Source organism: Gekko japonicus, unplaced genomic scaffold, assembly GCF_001447785.1.
Source record: "Gekko japonicus isolate JY-2015 unplaced genomic scaffold, Gekko_japonicus_V1.1 scaffold59336, whole genome shotgun sequence".
Lineage (NCBI taxonomy): Eukaryota > Metazoa > Chordata > Lepidosauria > Squamata > Gekkonidae > Gekko > Gekko japonicus.
In genome coordinates, this window is record NW_015231853.1 from 1 (window position 1) to 744 (window position 744).

Genomic DNA, 744 nt, shown 5'->3' on the forward strand with positions numbered 1-744 from the left:
AAAAAACCCAAAGGTTGCCTTGGAATGCAATCAAAAACAATTCTCTTACCATGGCAGGAACCATCCACTTCTTCATACCCAACACTACAGATGCATCGTCCTAGAGGCACAAGCCAATCCCCATCTGCTCCACAATATAATTTTGGAGTGTCTCGCTCTTCAGCACTCTTCACACAGGAGCCTCGTACTTCCACTAAAGAGGAAGAATCAACCCTTGGAATAGTATCAGGAAACATAGCCAAGTTCCGAACAGTGAAAGGACACTTTTTGTAGTAAACACGGACAGAGACCAAAGCAATGCACGCACCAATGTCTTGAAAAGCAAGAAAAAATCCTTTTCTGTTTATTGGTCCCACTTCACGAACTTCTGTGTTCAGCTTAAGGATGCGGTCCCCCAAATCCATCTGAGTAAAACTTTCATCAGCTGCAATAGTATCAATTTTACTGTATTGATTTGGTTTGAATTTAATTCCATGGGATTCATCTGATTCCAGGTAGTAGAGATTAAATGTTTCTTTGCATGTCCCCAGTACCCATGGAATGCTGTTGCAGTCCCTCAATGTAAACTTCATTTCCACATAAATTTTCTGGGCTGCATCACGAGAGATCCAATTTGTGCGAAGCCAGTTGTTTTGGTTTGCTTCCATAACATTACATACCTGGTAAGTGTGAATGGGGCGATTATATTCATCCATTTCTGTTATGGCATCCCACTGAAAAGAAAATGCATTTTATGAAAAAAAA

General features: G+C 40.6%; 1 protein-coding gene across 1 annotated transcript; it reads right to left on the reverse strand.

Moving 5' to 3' along the window:
* Nucleotides 1-18: 18 nt before the first annotated feature.
* Nucleotides 19-713, reverse strand: LOC107125386 (ephrin type-A receptor 6-like; the record flags this gene model as incomplete). Its single annotated transcript, XM_015428816.1, has 1 exon — nucleotides 19-713. A coding segment is annotated over one exon (695 nt), but the record flags the coding sequence as incomplete, so codon positions are not given.
* Nucleotides 714-744: the final 31 nt, after the last annotated feature.